This window comes from Trichoderma evansii (assembly GCF_050947405.1).
Source record: "Trichoderma evansii strain SZMC 28006 chromosome Unknown GGI43scaffold_18, whole genome shotgun sequence".
NCBI lineage: Eukaryota > Fungi > Ascomycota > Sordariomycetes > Hypocreales > Hypocreaceae > Trichoderma > Trichoderma evansii.
The window spans coordinates 582,737-601,661 of NW_028145188.1; the positions used below are offsets into that span (position 1 = coordinate 582,737).

Below are 18,925 nucleotides of genomic sequence, written 5' to 3' on the forward strand. Positions count from 1 at the left end.
TGTGAGACTCCCAGCCTCGTCTGCCAAGTCGCATGTTATCATCCAACCGCTCATACGGCGAACCAGAGACAATCTTGAGCCGACCAGGATACATTTAGTTCGGAGCTGGCAGTTCAAGGCGCGGGAGGGGGACGGGCCGGTGCGAGCTCTGTGTTATGTCTAAACTCGTCGTCTCATTTTGTTGCTTGCCAGTATTCGTGGTATTCCTCCATTACATGACCTAAAAAGCAGAACGTGTGCGTTCAGCGAATGTTTGGCCTGGGCCTCTTATATGTCAGCGAGACGCTGTAACCGTAATCCACAACGGTCTTGCGGGGTGAATAATCTCTACCTGTGTACCCCCAAGCCCCTCTCAACACGGCCGAGATGGTAAGTTTAATTCAAAATTACCTGTTTTTCTAATGATGGCTACTTATAGTCACGGCTAGTTTGAGCGCTTCCGCCAGAACAAGAGGTTAAACATTCCTATTAGACTTCCAAGTAGCCATCATAACTACACTCAATCAAAATATTGTCCTCCCGTAAGCATCTCTTCGACGAACTTAAAGCCTGCAGATACTGCTCCTGGAACGCTGTATCCTTTAGCTAAGTATGCTGCGATCGCCGCTATGATATAATTAGTCTTTTTTTATTCTTTGACATTCGGTGAGCACATTACTCACGAGGGATAGAATAGCTTGCTCCAAATAGCCTTTTCGGATTCTCGCAGCGGGAAGTCACTGTAAGAGGCTCTGTGTCCCCGCATAAAACGAAATGTAGTGTCGTTGTCCCATCACTCTCCTCAAAAATTTCTCTTTTTATCATCACGTACTTGGGTCCTAAGCCTCGTAAAGTATTTGCCATCGCTAGTACATCTTGTATACTTTTTGGGTAATCGGTTGAGATGCCAGCTTCCTCTAACAGTGCTTTAACCTCGGGAACTGTCGCAGACAGGATAGTTATAAATGGTAATATATCCCTCCTGAGTGCCATGATTACTTCTGGCTTAGGCGCAGGGCCTGCTTTGAAGAACGGCTCAACATCTATGACTGACATCAATTGTGTGTCTTTCTGCAGGTTACTGGACACAAGCTTGATAGATTTCTCAGAAAACAAGGCACCTATAAGCCACAAACATTAAAACTGAACACATTCTATAGGGCGCAATTTCTACTAACCAATCTTTATCGCTTTACAATTTATTTTTTGAATGGCGTGATCAATCTCATCTTCAGGGACCAAGTATGTTGCTGTAATATCTTCTATATGAGTTTCTCCGTCCCGAACGACTGAGCCAGTGGAAACTGCTATCATGGAGACATCTTGTGCAACGATTGCCCTTTCATCGGCTTTCAAACCACTCATATTATTGTCAGCTTTAACGGATGGAGAAGAAACGTTGTGTGGAGTCATACGAGTTTGCCAACCTATCTGAGCACCCAAAGACTAGTACACCTCTGTGCTGCATGATTTATATCGTTCTATCGTAAAGATTACGTGTGGTGCTCACCATAAGTGTAGATCAATTATAACAAGGGGTAAACATAGTATGCCAGCGTAGGAGATAACCCTAGAGCGATTTATGGAAGTATCTCAGAGAGGAGAGAGCCGAGAGCTTAAGATGTGCTCAAGTTTTATAGGGTAAGCTGGATCTATAGCTGGCTAAAAGGAACGCTACGGGGTGGAGTATGGCGCTATATGCACCTGTCTCGGATATAGAGTATAGGCTACGCGATGTAACAGTATGGAATGAAGCTAGTCTAAGTCTATCGCATTGAGTAGCCCAAATAGACCTTTCGAGTCGCTATGAGAGGAACTTTGAACCAACACACCGTAGCTTGAGATCCGTCGCCGGTCATATCGGTTACGGCGGCGACTTGGATTTAATTTTCTGGTGTCGGAGATTCTCAAGAGGCGTTAAGTGCTATGTAAGACTTGGTTAGACCTTTTCTTCTTGCGACAAGAAGAATCCCCAAAGGTTGAAGGAGGGAACTTTTGCGACTTGTGTGCAGGCTACGTAAATGCAATTAACAACAAATTGATTGACAATATAATCAGACAATAAACTAATGTCAGGCAAATAATTGATATTTTTTCTCTCCCCTTTTATAAAGACTTTTGGAACCCTTTCTTGCGTTCAGAACATAGATACAAATGTGAACAGGTCTTTGTCATAAGAGTAATAAAATTGCTACAGCTACATTTTCCATCATAAGGACAAAGCGGCGCATAGGATATAGATTGGCCCAAAAGTTGTTCTAGGCAAAAAAAACTCGAAACATAGATCCAAAAAGCAATTTTTATATTTTCGTCTGTTTGCAGACATTCAATAGCTAGAAAAGGCATATTATGAATGTGCCTATTCGAGAGCACGACTTGTGAGAGCGGTGGAGACATTTGGAGGCGCTAGTAGGGACGCGGGCCGTGTCAAGCCGCTCTTGTAGCTGAGAATTGTTAATGGGTGAGTCATCGGCCAGATGATTCCACATACAATTTAAAGCATCTGCTATGTAGAGACGTCTTGAATTAATAACAATTGAACGACTAAAGTTCTCTAATCCTGATAAAACGGCAGAAATCGCAAATTATTGGCAAAATCACACAATGTGAATCTGTGTAAGAGGCCAGATAGTAACGCAAGTTCAATTGTATCTGGCTAGTGACTCGATCCTATTTGGAATCCTCTTGGACATGTCCCGCCCATTGACTATGCCCCCTATTACTTTATCCCTTCATCCCTCTGACATAAATTGTAACAAGTTTGGCTGCTGAACGGCCTTATATGTTAAACAAATCTCATCGAAAACTCTACAAGCCTTTAGAATTCGTAAAACCATTAAAATCACAATGGCCTCCTCAGCCCTTCCCTCTAACGGCAGCCTCGTTAATATCGGCACTCACTCTCTGGCTCTCTACACCCACGGCACAGAACCCAGCAGCTCTAAGGATGCCGTCGTATTATTTGTCTCAGGTGTAGCAAGCGATGCCCTCAACTGGCAAGCCGTGGTGAGGCTGCTCCCTCCCTCGGTGCGAAGCTACACTTACGACCGCTCGGGATTTCGCAACTCTGAGTCTTCGCCCCTCGTCCCTTCAGCCGAGAACATTGCTCTAGAATTATCTCTTCTAATCGAAACAGCTCCCATTCCGAATCCTCTGATTATCGTGGGGCACTCTTGGGCCGGTGTGCTCATACACGAGTTCATCGCCCTGACAGGAACTGAACAGATTGCTGGTCTGGTGTTTGTTGATGCCAACCATGAGACTGCGCCTCTGGTAATCAACGTAAATGATCCAATTCTGTGGAATGTTATAGCCGCAGGTGTTGAGGCATATGCTGGCTGGGGTGTTGAAGCGGAGCACAAGTTGATGAAAGAAGAGTGGGATGCGTTTAAGGCGGCAGAATCGACCGAAAAGTACGAGTTGATTGCACAAAAGGAGGATGTAGAGTACTTGCCAAGTTTTGAGACGCTGCGGAGGAAGAAATTGAGTGCAAAGCAGCCATTGGTGGGAGATAAACCGGTTTATGTAATTGGAGGCATGCGAAGCAGAGATTGGACTGGATTATACAAGGCGGGCGTTGCAAAAGGGAATGGAACTGAGGAGCAGAGGAGTCATGTGAGGGAGCTGATCAGTACGGTCGACCAGAAGAGCAAGGGTCTCATGGAGAAATTTCTGAAACTCTCTACCAAGAGCGAGCTTGTCTTTGCCACCGAGAGTGGGCACTTTGTCCAGATGACCCAGCCGGATATCGTTGTCGATGGAGTGAAATGGGTCTTAGATAACTTACCAGCGTCTTCTTAGCTGCGAAATATTCACACAATCAATTCTAATATTTATTTTGAAGTCTTATACGGAGCGGTTCGATTTCTAAACAAATAGAAATTAGATGCATAATGCAAAAAAAGTGATGGGCATATATATTACCTCAACAGATATCACTGGAATACAGAGCGGGTTGGTAGCTTAATACTAAAGGAACATAATGGTGAAACTTTCTAGGCTGAGCTACGTAACCAAAAAGATACGTTCTAGCCTTCAATTAAAAATTGAATTATTGTAAACTACATCTTATTTCTTTCATAATATTAAACAAATAATGAATTAAATTAAGTATCTATTCTAAATTCAATTATGTAAAAAAAATAAACAGATATGAAACAAGAATGTTAGAGTATATACATATAGATCTAGCGTCTATAGCACCAAACATATTGCTGTGGTACCTGATCATGATCGTGAAGCTACAGGCTGTTGCACGCGGGAGGCAAGCTGAAATTGTTGCTCTTCCATAGGTCTCTAAGTATGCGCCGCATTCCAAGTGCGAAAGCTGCCATAAGCGACATGAGCCTTTTGCTGCAAAGCAGCTGAACCAAATGTATTACAAATTGTCCGATAAGCTTCTTGAATAGAATCTTCTCGTTTAACTTCTTTTCCTTCATATAATACAGCCTGGGCAACTGGAATCGGGCAACTAGAAGCTGGCGCTACCTCCCTCGTAACCGTTCTCTTTTTGAGGCCCTATATCCCCACCCATATTCCCGAACGACTCCGAGATGGTGGTTGTGGATTAGGCAATTTTATGAAAAGACTATGCATTTCAGCCATATATCTGGATATTTTGCGTATATCGACCATCTTAAATTCTGTCAGCAGATTCTATCAATCAATTATGTGACTATGAAAAAGTCACCCTCATCACAAAACTCAATTTTCAATGACTTATATGAAACTACCTATGCTTGATAGACAAAAAAGGAAAAGAAGAAAAGAAATCTCGGCAATTATCACGCTAATATAGTCTATGCAGCTATGCTGCGGTCCCTTATCATTAGTGCGTATAGAAAGCTGCTGGTAATATTAGTTGTTAGCTGACAGGCGATCTTAGAAAGGTAGGTGCTAATATTGTAGGCGCCATGCTTCATGGCTCAAAAAGAACGAAGGAACCAGAAAAAAAAAAAGGTTTCCTCAGCACACATGCCGACAATGAGGAGCCGAGACACAAGAATAGATTTTAAATGTTTTAATGAGCTTTTGTCGTAAGTTCATCAACAGAAGGAAAATCGAGTAGAGAGTAAGGGGAGAAAATATAAGCTTCCTTGGTTGCCATCAGCAGCTCAAAAATCGAGCTTTGTTTTGTCTGTGTCTGCCGCCTTTTCCACACACCTCCATTTATGACAAGAACTATACTCTTTGTGGATTTGATAGTGAACCAAATAAGCCAAATCCTGACCTTTTGATTCTAGCTGTAGCTGATAATACCTCAAGAGTGGGGGGCTCGAGTTGGCAGAGCTGATAGGCTAAGACTTTTGCAAACTCGATACTTTACGTTACGCAATCCTGCTTACTGAGATTAACCAGAGACAAATGGCATTCTCATGGGCGCTAGATTAAGGCTAGTTAAACTAGAGTTGCAGCGATGCTAGTACATCATAGAAACGTTTCAGTATCAAGCTTCGTGATGTATATCTTATTGCGGATCTACTAGGCCATAAAAGAGAGCAGCGAATTTAGGCAAAAGTAAGAGTCTATATAAGCAATGCTCGGGTGGATAGATCTTAAATTTCAGTTGCCCGATGAACTAGTTATACGCTCTACTAGCTCTTGAGAGATAGATTGCTGAAAAGGCCTCACGCATTGACACATTGACATGTCATAAATGCAATAAATAGAAAATCCCGCCACAAGTGTATAAAGATTAACATAGCTCCCAAACAAATTGTTTTTTATCATTAGGTTGATTAATACAAAATATACTTTCTTCAAAAAGTTTGTAGAGCGCACATCAACTTCACAGCCGCCCTTCATATCTCAACGCAAAATGGCCCTTCTCCCAAAGCGTGCGGTCATTGCCGTCACTTCAGCCAAGGCACCTCTTTTCGGCGACAACGAGACAACAGGAGTCTTTATTTCAGAGGCACTTCATCCTTTCCGTATCTTTCGCGAGGCCGGCTTTGAAGTTGATATAGTTTCTGAGACCGGAAAATACACTCCAGATGATCTCTCCCTAAAGCCTAGTTTCCTGGGAGGCTCTGACAAGGAGATATACGAAGATCCTCAAAGTGAATTTCGACAGAAGCTTGACAATATGCCGAAGCCAGCCGATCTTGACAGCAACAGCTATGGTATATTTTTTGCTTCGGCTGGTCATGCCGCTTTGATCGATTACCCAACTGCTAGAGGCTTACAAAAAATAGCCGAAGATGTTTGGGCAAACGGCGGTGTCGTAGCATCTGTCTGTCACGGTGCGGCCATCTTTGCGAATGTCAAGGATAGGGCTACTGGACAGCCAATCGTTTCTGGAAAGACCATTACAGGATTTACAAATGAGGGCGAAGACGTCCTGAATATCATGTCTGATATCAAGAGCTGGGGCAAACCTCTGGTTGAGGAACATGCTGTAGCTCTCGGCGCTACATGTGAGTATACTTGTCACACATTGAACAGAAATAAATCTAATAATAAACTCTTCAATAATATAGATAGAAGACCTGATGATGTCTGGGGAGACTTCCACATTGTTGATGGGCGTTTAGTAACTGGTACCAATCCACAAAGTAGTTCTTCTACGGCTAAGGCTGCGTTGGATGTCTATAACAGCCTTTAACTGTATCACTCATAATGGTTTCCAACGTCAGACTGTAATAATTGGGTGACTATCTTATAATTGGATATCTAATTATGGTACACGATAAACAGTGCTGGTGTTATATAAGCAAAATAAGATGCTAGTAAGATTCTCCATTATAGTTCTCGGGCCTTTGTGCCCAAATAATATAATGCCTTACCGCAATCCGATAGATCTCCAAATCTTCATCGAACCGGCCAGGCAGTGAATTCCAGTCTTCTTTAGATATCTCTAAACTAGACGGGCTATGAGTGGAAACAGTTAGCGGATGTCAGTATGGTATGATCGGCGAATACTATACTTGCCTAGTCATTGGATACATATTGTTCAAAGCCGCTCGCATGCTTTTTCGCCCACGAATATCTATTTCACGATTATCCTGAAATTTACCAATTACAATATCCAAAGCGTGGACATTGATGTTGATGAACCCGATATTTTTAAGCTGTGACAATATAACGTCTCTGGGATTTGGACACTGCATAAACAACTTTGCAATTTGATGAAGCGTTGTGAAAGCCGAAGGACCTGGGCCAGAAACGTTCTCATCTGCAGCCGGCTCAACAAACTGTATCCACCCCCCTGGCTTGACACATTGGGCTAATTTGCTGATAAATTCCTTTACAGTATGCTCTGAGAAGCTCGGGAAAACAAATCGCTGATGAACAAGGTCAAACCGTGAGATCCACTCAGCGGGAAGATCTTTCAAAAGATCACCTGGAACTAAGCTAACATTAGGCGGTATATGTTCTGGAGATTGATATAGTTCGGACCTGTAATGGATTATCTTAGCTTGGCGCCTTAGTCTTTCAACTACTCGTAAACTGACGCAATATCAAATCCTACCAGCTCTGTGTCTGGCGGGAATAATGTACTGACTTCACATAACCATGTACCTGAGATACTATGAGTAAAAAAAAGATATTACATGCAATGGGCGGTTATACCGTCAGCAGCAGCGGAATCTAAAATTCTCTGGTTTTTTTTTCGATAGTCAATTGGCGCTCTGATTAAACCACCGAAAGAAGCTTTGATCCATTCATGTTGATTTCTCATTCGTTCAATTTCTTGTCGGTTATTAGGTAATATGTATGCTTTTCTTGCCGACTCATTGGCAAGGTCTCCAGATTTAGCGATTGCAGCCATAATATTTTCACCACTTGTTAACACGGAAAAATGATAGCTTTTGTCAATAATCCGTGTGTGACTAGATAAACTGTGTTGCCTTATAGTTATATCTAGTAGAATAATCCCTGCAAGCTCTGCCTTGGATCAGCTCTGTTTGTACGGCTGTGTTGGTGTTCAAATCGGTCACCGAGATCTACGCCAGCTGATCGGCTTCCGACCAGTAATGACAACCGATCAAAAGACCTACTGAGCCTTAGATTCATTACTAGTATCATTAGATGAGAGATAGAATGCGACAATCTACAGTAAGGCAGCTATTGCTGGTATTAAGTATGCCACTTGATCGAGGCACAGTGAATTAAACTTATCGCCCATCTCGACGTTTACAGCGCAGACAGAGCTTCTTACAAGTGGTAAAATTGTGGTGCTACAATTATATTTTTCTGAATTAAAAACTCCAGAAAAATATCATACTTACTGTTAATTGACGTGAACATGCTGTCGCGGCGGGCAATCGAGAGCAACTCGTGGTTCTTAGAGCAATTCAAGGGGCCACTTGCGCGGCAAGGGTCGAAAGATGCGTCCTGTATTGATATGGCGACTGCAGAAAACTGGCTTATTAGACCAGAAATACTCTCTCTGCTCAAGCAAAACTTGAACAAGACCTTGCAAGAGGAGCACTTGTCGTATGCCAGTGGGCTAGGCGGAACCACCGAACTCTTAGAAGCTATTTCGACATTCTTTAACGCTTTCTTTTCACCCACGCTATTGGTGCGACCGGCGCATATCGTGACTGGCACTGGATGTAGTGCAGTCCTAGATTCGCTAATTAACGATATATGTGATGAAGGTGACGGTCTCCTGGTGACAGCACCTATGTGGGGTGAGTAAATGCTAGGCATGTTGTGTTGAGGGCCATAGTGCTTACCGTTACTGTGCAGGTAGCTTTCAAGTATCAGCAGTTTTGCGAAATGCGGTTCAACTAATACCTGTTTACGTTCCCTTCAACCAATCTCACTCCGCCGCCGCCATTGTTGAGGCGTATAGAAGCGCAGCAGATCACGCTTCGTGTAATGTGCGTGGTATCCTATTCTGCAATCCTCATAACCCGCATGGGCATATTTGTCCAGCAGAGGCGATAGATCAATTAGTGAAATATACTCAAGAAGCCGACATGCATTTTGTGTCTGATGAGATATATGCGCTGTCAGCTTTTGGAGATGTTGGTGCACCATCAGCAAAATGTAAAAAAGTATTCGATTCTCCTACCACGCAGTTTGTCTCTGTTTTATCGAGAGATTTGGATACACTTGGCGTCGATAGGTCGAGAATCCACGTCCTATACAGTATCAGCAAAGATTTTGGCTGCAGCGGTATTCGCTTGGTACGTGATGCTGGGCATGAACCAGATACTATGCAATTTGATCTGCTAACTAAGAGGCTGAAGGGTTGTCTCATTACTCAGGCTAACAAGGAATTACGAATGTCTCAAGCTATTCTAAATAATGCGAAAGTTTGCAATGCCGCTATTGCTATGACTACTCCAATATTGTCGAATATATCAGCTATTACAAATCTCGTGAATCTCAATAGGAAACAGCTGCATAGAGCTGCTCAAATCGCTACGCAATTTGCAGAATTTCATGATTTAGCGTACTATAGACCAGTAGCCGGACTCTATATATGGATTAGATTGTCAACAGCGTGCAATAATTTTGACGAAGAAGAGGCCCTTGTTCAGAAATGTTCCCGGTTTGGCGTATATGTTGGCAGTGGAGCAGATTATTCAGAACTGCAGCCGGGGTGGTTTCGGCTCACATTTGCCATTCCTGAAGATAAGCTGCTTAAAGGTCTACGGCGAATTGAAGAGGCAATGGATTACAAAATGAAATTTACAAGCAAGATAAAAGAAGAAAACTGGGCTACGATGCTGGGTAGATGGCGGAAATAGATATGATACTGGGCGTATAAATTCAGTGTTCAAGAACACACAGGGATGAAGATACGACTCGCGTATGTAACAGAGAATTTTTATGACATGCATTATAGCCTAACTAGTCCCTAAAATTCGCAATCACGATCTCTAGAGTTTTCATTTCTTTCTAGACCTTTGACAGTTACTGCAGGATGGTGCTTTATGAAATGCTGTTCTTATTTCTAACCCTACTCTGCCGCTGGAGATTTCTTCAATCTTATAATGGCATCAGGTAATCCGATCCAACTATCCGCTTGGAGTTTTATCTCATCATGAGTTTTTTCACCAATAATTTCCAGCTTATAATCTCGTAACACCTCAGCGACAATCACGCGAAGAATAATATCCGCTACATTTTTCCCCAAACATTGACGAGGACCGAATCCAAATCGCCACATATTGTATCGGCGGGACCGGCCTTTCAGTCCAAGGCGCCGATGGGGGTTAAACTCTGTAGAGTTCTCCCAATACGGGTTATCGACATTGATTGCATATGTATCAACTATAACATCAGTCTGTTTACATTAGCCTATCTTGATGTTTCTCTCTTGGTCTGGATTGTGACATACGTTTCGCAGTATCTTATAACCGCCGATAGTTTTATCTGTTGGTGCCGCTTCGGGATTCGAAAATGCTAACGATATATATTAGCATTAAATCTATCAGTGGTAAGTTTAATCTTATTGTACTTACGGAGTATGGGGTGCAGTCGAGATGTTTCCAAAATACTTGCGGCTAATAAAGTATTATCGTGACGAAGATACTCTTCATAACACTTTTCAGAATCCAAATTATCTCGTATTTCTTGTCGGAGATCTTTTTGGATATCTTTGTGCTGAGCTACTCTTAGAATAATCCACGACAATGCGTGTGCGGTGACATCTAGATTCGCAAAAAGAGACTCATCCAGAGTTTGGAGAAGCTTTCTGGAAGAGTTAGCTGTGTAACACTGACTGAGAATATAAAATACACCAGACCTCTTCTTTAGATATTTCTGCTCGCTCTACTGCTTCCCACAGTGACCCAATGGCGCCTTCGCTGCTGTGAGCAGTCTCATCATACGCCTTTTTAACGAAATCTTCCCAGAGACGCTGAAAATCTCGAAGTCTTGGCAAAGCTGAACCAGGCAGATATTTGGCGAGACTGTATCGATTGACACCGCCACTAAATGCATCTCGAAATAGACTTTCTCTCAAAGGCCCAATGTTAGATATCGCATCTCTTTGATAAGTAGTCAAAGGACCGAAAAAGATGCTTGCAACCATAAAAAAAGGGCAATATTTTAAGTCATTTGTTACATTAATAATAATTTCTTCATTCTCCTTAGTCATTAAATGCAGGAAACTTCTTGCCTCGTTGATGAATAACTGCGATTTTGACAAAGATGCTGGCCGCGTGAAATGATACTCAAAAGGCGCTCGGACTCTCGCCCAGCGCTTTTGGCTGACAACACCGACGCACGATCCCAATAACTCTCCGAAAAGCCATCCAGAATTGTTATCAGATGCTTTAATGTGTTTATGTGAATCTTTGTAAAAAGCTTGGACATGGTCCGACCTAGTTATAACTCTGGAGACATATTGAGTACCTATTTCTCAATGGTAACACAGCGGTGTTCTTACATCTCACGTTTCAATCCTGCCCAAATTCTATATATATATCCATAATGGGCCCTCCATCTTTGAGCGGCATCTCGACCACTGAAAAACTTTTCTGTTCCTTGCCCATTTAGAAAATGAAAAGATGGACCTGGAGGGTGACTTCTTCGCTCGAAAAGTTTCTCAGTTGAGTACTATAGGCGGAGTTATTAATGAGCCAAATGTGGCACGAGCTGTGGAAGCTATTCTCACTTTTAAAATTTTATCTCTCGTGATAAATGCGAAACGAAGGACAAAGGATACAACAACAGAGTAGATAAATGCTAAAACGAGAGGAGGGACAGAGGTATCGAGTATTGGGTTTACCATCTTTGAAACATGAGTTGGCCGAGAAAGCTATGAAAAGATCGCGAAAGACAATAAATATTTCCACTTCAATTTTAAAAATGCGTATAGAAAGGGTTTTGCTTTCTTTCGGCTCGAGCATCTATGGGCTGAAGAGCATAATCATCGGCTACGAGTGTCGGTGACCGACCATCCGATCACAATTCGGGCCGTCGGCTTGGCAGTAGAGATTGGATCATAAGTGTGAATTTCAATGCGCATATTAGCAGTAGGCATTTATTTTAAGCATCCGTATCCTCACCTGAGCTGCTTGCCAGAAGAACAATCGAGCACCTTATTTTTTGTTTACTTTGATCTGCAATGGAGTCGATACCCACAAATTTATGTGAATTGTTCACCCAATCTGTCCAAAAATTTCCTGAGAATCTTGCTGTTGACCATGAAGACGGAAGATTGACCTACAAAGAATTGGACAATGCATCTTCTGCGTTAGCGCATGATTTGATTCTTCTAGGGGTCGACAATGGGTCTTCTGTCTTGTTGATGACAGCTCATGGTAGCTTCAATGTCATCGCTATTCTGGCTATTCTTAAGGCTGGTGCCTGTGTTGTTCCGATCGACAGAAAATCATGGTCTTCAGAAATGATTCATTACGTGTGCACTACAGTCAGTAGCCAAGTCATCGTCAATACTACGAGAGAACCTTTCATGGCAACCAGTGGATCACATCACGTATTGCATCTGACAAGCCTCCCTTCTACTCTTCCCTCTAATGACTATTATATGTCACTCAACAAGGCTTCTATCCCTGATGCATGTATTATCTTTACTAGTGGAAGTACTGGACGACCAAAGGGAGTGATACTCTCGCATAAATCCCTATGCTTATACTCAAAAACAAGTCCTTTGAACCTGGACATAAATCCTGGAGATAGATTGCTTCACATCTTATCTGTCGCATTTGATGGTTTGTAATACTTCACCAATAAGATATTACTCAGCTAACGACGTGTTTTAGCTTCTGCTTGTACGCTATTCTCAGCTTTGGGAAACGGTGGCACGGTAGTGCCAACTCTGGCAGAAGACTTATATGTGAAAGCCCCCTCATGCACAGTTATGGCGGTCACACCTTCTATGTTGAGCAATTTGCCAAAAGTTGGATCGCATAACACCATTTTTTCAACTATTCATACGATTATTCTTGGTGGTGAAACTGCCAGCTCGGATTTACTCGAGTCATGGGTAGACGCTGGTGTTCGGGTTCTAATAGGATATGGAGCAACAGAGACGACCTCTATGGGCTCCATACATGAAGTTATTCGTGATCCAGAATCAAAAAATATCAATGCCTCCCTAATTGGACGTTCAACCGAGCAAAGTCCAATTTGGCTTGTGAACAGCGACCATCAACTCATTGAAGATGAACTTTTAGAAGGAGAGATTTTTATTTCTGGCGACGGCGTCTCTCGCGGATATTATCAAGAGGATATTAACACAAATAATAACTTCGCCTACTGGAATTCACTTCGAGTCTACAAAACGGGCGACTATGGTCGATGGGTGAGAGGCCCAGCAGGTGACTGGGTATTAGAGTTTCGCGGTCGCAAAGATCGAACCATCAAAAACGGCGGCTTCCTCGTGAATTTAGATCGAGATGTTGAAGATGCTCTTCATCGCGCTGGAACGTCCCTTGGTGTTACATCTGTCTGTGCTGCAGCGGCGGAAGATGGAATCATCGCAGTGGTGACCCCAGAGAGTGTCGATAAGACCGCACTATTAGAAAAGGCGAGGCAAAGTATGTGTTCTTACTGCTTTCCATATCGCATTGAGGCTGTGAAGAGTATTCCCATGTCATCAAATGGAAAAGTGCAACTCAAAAAAGTGCTTGAAATCATCTCGTTTACGGTTTCAGGAGACGACTTTGATTCGCATACTACAACGCCTTCATTTCCTCTGGCACAGGTTTCGGACATTGAGACCATAGAAGAAAAGGAAAAGCTTTCAAAGATCTTAAGTGCGGTATCGTCTCTTTTTGGACATTCAGAGGGGATATTAAGAGAAATTAAAGGAAGTGATTCCTTCACAAAGCTTGGTGGCTCATCGCTTTTGGCATTCAAACTCATTTCTACTCTTCGTCAGCTCAATCTACAAATCGTTCCCAGAGATCTTTTCAGTTGTCGCACATTTGAGGAAATAGCCAAAGGAGCTATCTCTACAGCCTTTTTAAATCACAAAGAGTCGCCTACACAGGAAAGATTGATCGCAGCCCAAAAATTAACCTCTCTCCGTATTGAGGCGCGTGATATGCTGGATCTGGAAGGAGAGAGTTTTGATATCGGCCCATTGACCAGCCTGCAGCTTGTTTTGGCAATACCAACATTGAGTTGTAAATCGAAAAACATCAATCAAGCCAAGTTTACCTATTCTGGTGCATATGCTGGCATGATGGAGAGAGCATGGCGAGCAGCCTGGCAAGCTGAACCCGTCTTCAGAACCGAGATTTGCCTCATGATAGGATGCGGTGCCCAGATTATTCATAAATATCCGTTTAGAGACCCTACTATGAAGTCGTATAGTTGCCTCGCAGATTACGATAAAGCTGTCAAAGATGCCGAGACTGAGGTCGGATTAGGATGCTCGCTAGAGTTTCTCGTCTACAGCTCAGCAACCGCCAGCTCTGGGGCCACATCTGCTTCAATCAAACTGAATCATATTACAGAACTAACTATAGTGTTCAGAATTCATCATAGCCTAATGGACGGCATTTCATTGCAAATTCTACTATCTAAAATTGAGCGCGCTGCACGTGGATGGCCGCTGTCTTTTAGCCCTAGCTCGATAGAAGCTAATCTGAAGCTGATATCAATGCAGCAAAACCGGGATTCTGCTGCTAGAAAATTCTTTGCTGAATATTTAAACGAGATGCAGGCGAAGAGCAGCTTACTCCATGATCGCAGCGACATTTCTAAAGGAGATGGTGGCTTAACGAAACAAGATAATACTGTTTTCTTCAGATCGCCGGTCAAAAGCAGTGAGGTTACTGATTTTGCATGCCATAATCATGTATCATCAGCATGCATTTATTATACTGCCTGGGCAATGGCCATGAGCTCGATCGAGAGATGCTCTAACGTCATAATTGGCTCTGTATTCTCTAATAGAGCATTTCAACCTGAGTTCGAGAACGCGATCGGCTTGTATATATCAACTTTGCCTTTAGTAGTTAAGCTTAACGACAATGTATCTATTATATCGTTAATTCGTCAAGTCATGAATGATATAATATCCGTCGGGGAGTTTGCTTGGGCAAGTCCAGATCAGATTGGCATTGGCGGTCGTATACGAAGCCTTGTCTCGCTTCAGCCGCAGCTTCCTGGAGAGAAATCGAATCCACCACCTGTGCGGGTGGAGTCGTTGGAGAATAGTGATTTCCCTCTATCACTTCTGATTGAGTCTACTGGAGAATTTCGTATCGTCTATGACTGTTACGCATTCAACGAAACCACAGTTCGGCGAATAGGCGGACATTTTAAGCACGCTCTTCGCGGCATATTGCATTACACTCTGGTGGGGGAGTGTCGACGAATAAATGAGCTCCAAGAAGCAGCATACAAGAAATCAGAAATTGTGAGAATTAGGAGAAATGAGCAGACAATGAAGCAAGTATTGGAAGCATCGATGGACCGCTTCCAGGACCTCGTAGCCTTAGAAGACTGCAAAGGCTCTTCACTCACCTACGGCCAGCTTGATGAGCAAGCGAATCTCATTGCCAGCAAAATTAACGCACATGTAGCTAATCATAATACAACAGCCATTGCGATATACGGAGATGGGTCAACTGAGTGGCTGTTGGGAATACTCGCCATTATTAAAACAAGCCGTGCTTTTGTGCCTATTGACCCTAAGTGGCCTATGGAGCGTAAGGCGATGGTGTTAGATGCTAGCGGTGCAACTGCAATTTTAATACCAGATTCGATTTATCAAAATAAAGTACCGGAGACTACTGTGAAACAAATATTCGTGGTAAAGGATCTGCTCTCGCATAAGAGTGGCGAGCAAAAGGCAGAAAGATTATCAGATTGTGGATCTGCTGATTCTGTTCTCCTCTACATCTTTACCTCAGGAACTACTGGTGTACCAAAAGGTATTCCAACGACAAATCGATCCTTTTTGGCCCTTCAAAGTAATCCAGAAGCAACAATGTTTGCAGCGCCAGGACGACGGATAGCCCAATTCATGTCACCTGCTTTTGACGTGTGCAATTTGGAGATTTTTTCAGCATTGTTACATGGAGCTACCCTTGTTCTGAGAGATCCTGAAGATCCATATGCTCATCTCTCCAAAGTGAATACCGCTATGATGACCCCAACAGTCTTGTCTGTACTTGACCCAGACGAATTTCCCAATATTGAGATTGTAAGTCGCTATGGCCGAGAAATTTGATACCATTTACTAATCATTAATTTGACCAGATATATTCCACTGGTGAATTAATAACTTCAGTGATAGTTCAAAATTTTGCCACTAAGAAGCTAATTTACAACGCTTACGGGCCAGCTGAGGTACAATATCGAATGACCCTTGATTCATAGCGACCTACTGATCTTTCTCATAGTGTGCTGTCTTTGGCTTATTCGAGCGCATGATATTAGGTGATGAACTTACTATTGGAACAACTTCAGAGACGGTTAGAGCGTATATCTTTGATGAAGAGCAAAACCTTCTTCCTCACGGCGTACAAGGGGAAATTTATCTTGCTGGAGTACAAGTTCTCCAGCAGTACATAAATGCGCCCGAACAGACAGCTTTACGCATATATCCTGATCCATGGTATCAAGAAGAGCGAATGTATCGTACTGGAGACTACGGGATATGCGAAAAGTACAATCGCATAACATGTATTGGCCGAATAGATCGTCAAGTTAAAATTCGCGGCTTTCGAGTTGAGCTTGACAGCGTGGAGCAATCCATTCTGTCCGAGCCAGCCATTAACAGGATTTGTCAGTGTTCTGTTATTGCAATTGACGGTGCACTCGTTGCATTTATCAAATTCAACTCAGATGAATCCCAACCTCATCCTTCAGTAGAAGACCGAATCAACCAGCTCCGTGATAGGCTCGAGAAAACGATGCTTCCTTCATGGGTACCCCAGCTATTTATATCACTAAGCAACTTTCCTAAATCGATCAATGGCAAGGTTGATAGCAAAGCTTTGGAGACTATGTATAGATCAAGAGCATCTCTTCGTGAAGAACCTATTCACAGATTACCAATGCAGCCAACCAACAGCAGTGTTACATCTAGACTTGCAGGGGCGTGGCGTGGAATCCTGCAACTACAACCAGATGTGCATCTAGAATCAACAGACAATTTTTTCCGACTGGGTGGACATTCAGTTTTGGCCATGCTTCTAGCTACCAAGCTTACGTCAATATTTGAGGTCAAAGTCACACCTCGTGAGCTGCTACCAGCCCCAGTTTTTCAAGACCAAGTCAATGTGATTGAACAACTCTTAAGCGCTAAAGAGGCAAATATCTATCACGAAAAGTCAGAATTAGATGCAAAAATTGTTAAGAAGGGCAAAAATGCGCTCTCTATTGAGGTTTTAACCGAGCTTGAAAAACAAGTGTGGCTACAATATCAAGTCGCCGAAAAGGTAACAGCATTTAATATTTCGAATATTTTAACAATCAGTGGTCAAGTAGACTATTCCAAGCTCATATATTCTTTCAACACAGCACTAGCTTCTGATCCGGTTCTCAGCTGCAATTTTATAGAACGACCAGATGGGCTGAGACGAACCATACGTGACTCGCCTCCTCGAATTCACGAAATAAGCGAGCTCGATATAGCCGCAGAGATAAACTTTCCTTTCAATCTGGAGCAAGACGAGTTAATACGCCTTCATGTTATCCGACAACCAGGAGAGAGAGAAATTGAGCAGCAGAAATCGGCAATTCAAATTATTATTGTAACTTCTCATAGCATTGCTGACTTGGCCACTCTACAAAATCTACTTCGGATTGTCTCAGCGGCGTATGCTGGACAAAACATAGTAATCCATAAAGAGCCTCAACATTTGAGCTCTTGCAGATGGAGATATAGCCCTTCATTTCCTGAGAAACATTTCTGGCAGTCTTATCTAGAAGGGTACGATACAAGACGATCTCGGTCCTCTTTCTTCCAGCTACCCCTTCTTCCTTCTACAATGGCAACCTTTCAAGGATCCTCCCGCACTCGCGAGTTTCATGGACATACCATCATTGCCTTGAATTCTTTGATCAAGCGGCTTGGCATCACGCACCATCAAATGGCCTTAGCTGTGGCCGCTCTTCTCTTGCAGTGGCTAGCAGATGAAGACGATATTATTCTAGGGGCTCCAAATGCTAATCGCCCTACTCCAGTTGAGCAGGATGCTCTTGGACAGTTTCTTGACAGGCTTCCTATACGGATAAACCTCGAATCTTCATCCACAGCAAAAGCCGAGCTTAAGCTGACTCAAGTTTTGGCCGATGTGCGCGATTCAGCTCTACAAGCATTGGCCAATGCAATACCATTCAACAAAATACTTGAATCACTCAGTATCCCAAGCGGCAGTCTTACACATCCAATATTTGACTGCATGGTGACTTTTCATCCTTCCAATGCCAGTCTCGACAAATGGTTGCAGTTGCCGCTATGCCAAGTGGCTGCATCTCCTCTTTTTGCCAAAGGATCTAAATTTCCCTTGATGCTAGAATGGTTTGAGCTAGATTCTGATCGCTGGTCTCTTCACATTGAGCATGATACACGACGACTGCCGTCTCATGTAAGCAACAAAATTGAGGTGGGATTACAAACCATTCTTGAGGCAATGGTGGATGAATGTTCGCTATCTGAGTTACACAGCCGCCTTAATACCGCTATTCAGGCGAATCAAAGCTCCGTAGACAGCCAATTGAAAGCATGGATGAGTACTGCTATGCAAGGTCGCTTGCCGTCGCTTTCTGTGACTGAGGTGGTTAACATCGTTCGGTCCGAGATGGCAAGCTGTTTAGGAGTAGACGATACAAAAATATTGCCTGAAACCTCATTTTTTTCTAGTGGGGCGGATTCTAAGGCTGCAGTTACATTACGGCATCGATTGCGGATTATTGGACTGGAGGTATCTTTGAGAGCGATATTTATGGCGAGAAGTCCGATAGAACTCGTAAGTCATATTACGGTGTAATTAATTAGTATTCATGTGGAGATTTATGCATACTTTTTCCTTGAGAGCTTGAAGCGTAGACTATT

At 42.9% G+C, this 18,925-nt stretch overlaps 7 protein-coding genes across 7 annotated transcripts; 4 read left to right on the top strand and 3 right to left on the bottom strand.

The window, feature by feature from the left end:
* Positions 1 to 331: 331 nt before the first annotated feature.
* On the bottom strand, positions 332 to 1,609 carry GGI43DRAFT_128180 (Ribokinase-like protein). The gene is made up of 4 exons (XM_083199129.1): positions 1,395 to 1,609; positions 1,158 to 1,339; positions 663 to 1,100; positions 332 to 606 (listed from the first exon to the last, which is right to left on the bottom strand). The coding sequence occupies exons 1-4, from the start codon at positions 1,445 to 1,447 to the stop codon at positions 500 to 502; spliced, it is 780 nt and encodes a 259-aa protein (XP_083058161.1). The 5' UTR covers positions 1,448 to 1,609; the 3' UTR covers positions 332 to 499.
* Positions 1,610 to 2,497: 888 nt separating this feature from the next.
* Positions 2,498 to 3,846, top strand: GGI43DRAFT_411866 (alpha/beta fold hydrolase). The gene has a single exon (XM_083206775.1). It carries the CDS (start codon positions 2,827 to 2,829, stop codon positions 3,778 to 3,780), a length of 954 nt encoding a protein of 317 aa, XP_083058162.1. The 5' UTR covers positions 2,498 to 2,826; the 3' UTR covers positions 3,781 to 3,846.
* Positions 3,847 to 5,647: 1,801 nt separating this feature from the next.
* On the top strand, positions 5,648 to 6,769 carry GGI43DRAFT_411867 (class I glutamine amidotransferase-like protein). Its single transcript, XM_083206776.1, has 2 exons — positions 5,648 to 6,395; positions 6,459 to 6,769. The coding sequence occupies exons 1-2, from the start codon at positions 5,798 to 5,800 to the stop codon at positions 6,581 to 6,583; spliced, it is 723 nt and encodes a 240-aa protein (XP_083058163.1). The 5' UTR covers positions 5,648 to 5,797; the 3' UTR covers positions 6,584 to 6,769.
* GGI43DRAFT_429210 (class I SAM-dependent methyltransferase) lies at positions 6,705 to 7,750 on the bottom strand (the record flags this gene model as incomplete). Its single annotated transcript, XM_083209075.1, has 4 exons — positions 6,705 to 6,849; positions 6,925 to 7,377; positions 7,434 to 7,500; positions 7,552 to 7,750. The coding sequence occupies 4 exons, from the start codon at positions 7,748 to 7,750 to the stop codon at positions 6,705 to 6,707; spliced, it is 864 nt and encodes a 287-aa protein (XP_083058164.1).
* Positions 7,751 to 8,227: 477 nt separating this feature from the next.
* On the top strand, positions 8,228 to 9,683 carry GGI43DRAFT_429211 (pyridoxal phosphate-dependent transferase; the record flags this gene model as incomplete). Its single annotated transcript, XM_083209076.1, has 3 exons — positions 8,228 to 8,615; positions 8,674 to 9,116; positions 9,180 to 9,683. The coding sequence occupies 3 exons, from the start codon at positions 8,228 to 8,230 to the stop codon at positions 9,681 to 9,683; spliced, it is 1,335 nt and encodes a 444-aa protein (XP_083058165.1).
* A 212-nt stretch (positions 9,684 to 9,895) lies between these two features.
* On the bottom strand, positions 9,896 to 11,926 carry GGI43DRAFT_424559 (cytochrome P450; the record flags this gene model as incomplete). Its single annotated transcript, XM_083208389.1, has 6 exons — positions 9,896 to 10,222; positions 10,277 to 10,341; positions 10,401 to 10,629; positions 10,685 to 11,276; positions 11,330 to 11,467; positions 11,841 to 11,926. 6 exons carry the CDS (start codon positions 11,924 to 11,926, stop codon positions 9,896 to 9,898), a joined length of 1,437 nt encoding a protein of 478 aa, XP_083058166.1.
* Positions 11,927 to 12,010: 84 nt separating this feature from the next.
* On the top strand, positions 12,011 to 18,860 carry GGI43DRAFT_429213 (uncharacterized protein; the record flags this gene model as incomplete). The annotated part of the gene is made up of 8 exons (XM_083209077.1): positions 12,011 to 12,617; positions 12,669 to 13,664; positions 14,009 to 14,036; positions 14,227 to 14,380; positions 14,972 to 15,794; positions 15,843 to 16,066; positions 16,123 to 16,212; positions 16,266 to 18,860. The coding sequence occupies 8 exons, from the start codon at positions 12,011 to 12,013 to the stop codon at positions 18,858 to 18,860; spliced, it is 5,517 nt and encodes a 1,838-aa protein (XP_083058167.1).
* Positions 18,861 to 18,925: the final 65 nt, after the last annotated feature.